This window comes from Myotis davidii, unplaced genomic scaffold, assembly GCF_000327345.1.
Source record: "Myotis davidii unplaced genomic scaffold, ASM32734v1 scaffold428, whole genome shotgun sequence".
Lineage (NCBI taxonomy): Eukaryota > Metazoa > Chordata > Mammalia > Chiroptera > Vespertilionidae > Myotis > Myotis davidii.
In genome coordinates this window covers 401,943-402,997 of record NW_006299834.1, presented here as the reverse complement: position 1 = coordinate 402,997, position 1,055 = coordinate 401,943, and the positions used below count along the sequence as shown (strand labels likewise).

The 1,055-nt window shown below is 62.2% G+C and overlaps 1 protein-coding gene across 1 annotated transcript in view; it reads left to right on the top strand.

Moving 5' to 3' along the window:
- Positions 1 to 226: 226 nt before the first annotated feature.
- Positions 227 to 1,055, top strand: part of PARVB (parvin beta) — a 98,748-nt gene continuing 97,919 nt past the window's right edge. The window contains exon 1 of the mRNA XM_015571904.1: positions 227 to 301. Coding sequence (XP_015427390.1) covers position 301 — 1 coding nt within the window. The 5' untranslated portion in view covers positions 227 to 300. The remainder of the gene's footprint in view (positions 302 to 1,055) is intronic.

Genomic DNA, 1,055 nt, shown 5'->3' with positions numbered 1-1,055 from the left:
CCTTCTGCCGGCTGCGGGCGGTTTCCTGGCCGCGTGCTCGCCCGCAGCCCGGGCAGTGACGATGGATGGAAATAGCATCTTGTGGTCACCAGGCTTCTATCGCTGCAGCCCAGGCCCCCGGCTCCGTCCGAGCTTCCTCAGGGCCCCTCAGAGCCTTTGCCTCGAGCTGCAAGTCACGGTGGCGGCCCCGCCTGCTCCCACATCCGAGCCCCGTGTGTCCCCATCTCCCACCCAGTCCCCGCCGGGTCCCGCCTCGCCTGGTCTGTGCTTTCCACGGCTCCCCGGCCGCACCTCTGCACCAGTGAGTCCCGCTTTCTTCCTTGGCGTTTGCAGCGGTGAGGAGAGTTATAAAGGTGTCTTCCCTTATGTTAATGAGGTGGCTTTTGGAAAATCCCTAGGAACCAACCACGTGATTGGAGAGTTGGATCTCTGAAAGGGAGAGAGGCTGGAGGTTGAATAGTTTGCCAATGGCCAATGATTTAGTCAGTTATGCCCGTGCAATGCCCGTCCATAAAAACCCGGGGGGTCGCGTGGGTTTCGGGGCTGGGAGACTGGTGTTTGCAACACTTTCAGGATCCAGATGCACTAAGGTTCCTTGGGGGATCCCGCTGAGGGGACGGGGCGGTCGCGCTTCCCTTTAACCGGTGGTCGGGGCCTGCCCCTGGCCCTCTCACACCGAAGAGAGCTTCATTCTCTGTGCGGCGGGAGCGGGCGGTGGTAGGGGCTTGGCCTGGGTGGCCCGGGGCCAGCCCAGCTCTGTCCCTGGTGACTGGGCGGTCGCTGATCCTCGGTTTTCCCGCCTGTGGAATGGGCGCAGTGGTTCAGGCGACGTGTTCTGAGCTGCTAGCCCCCGGGGACTGTCCCCGTCTCTTAGCGTGCGGTCTCGTGCAATCCTCATAACAGCTTTGTTTTGTAACTGAGGAACCGGAAGCCCAGAGAGGCTAAGGAACCAGCCCAAGGTCACACAGCGAGTGAGAACGGCCTCCCACCTCCCGGGACCTGCTGGGGGACCGAAGGAGATGCTGGTTCCTGGAGAAGCCTTAGGGCTCTGACAC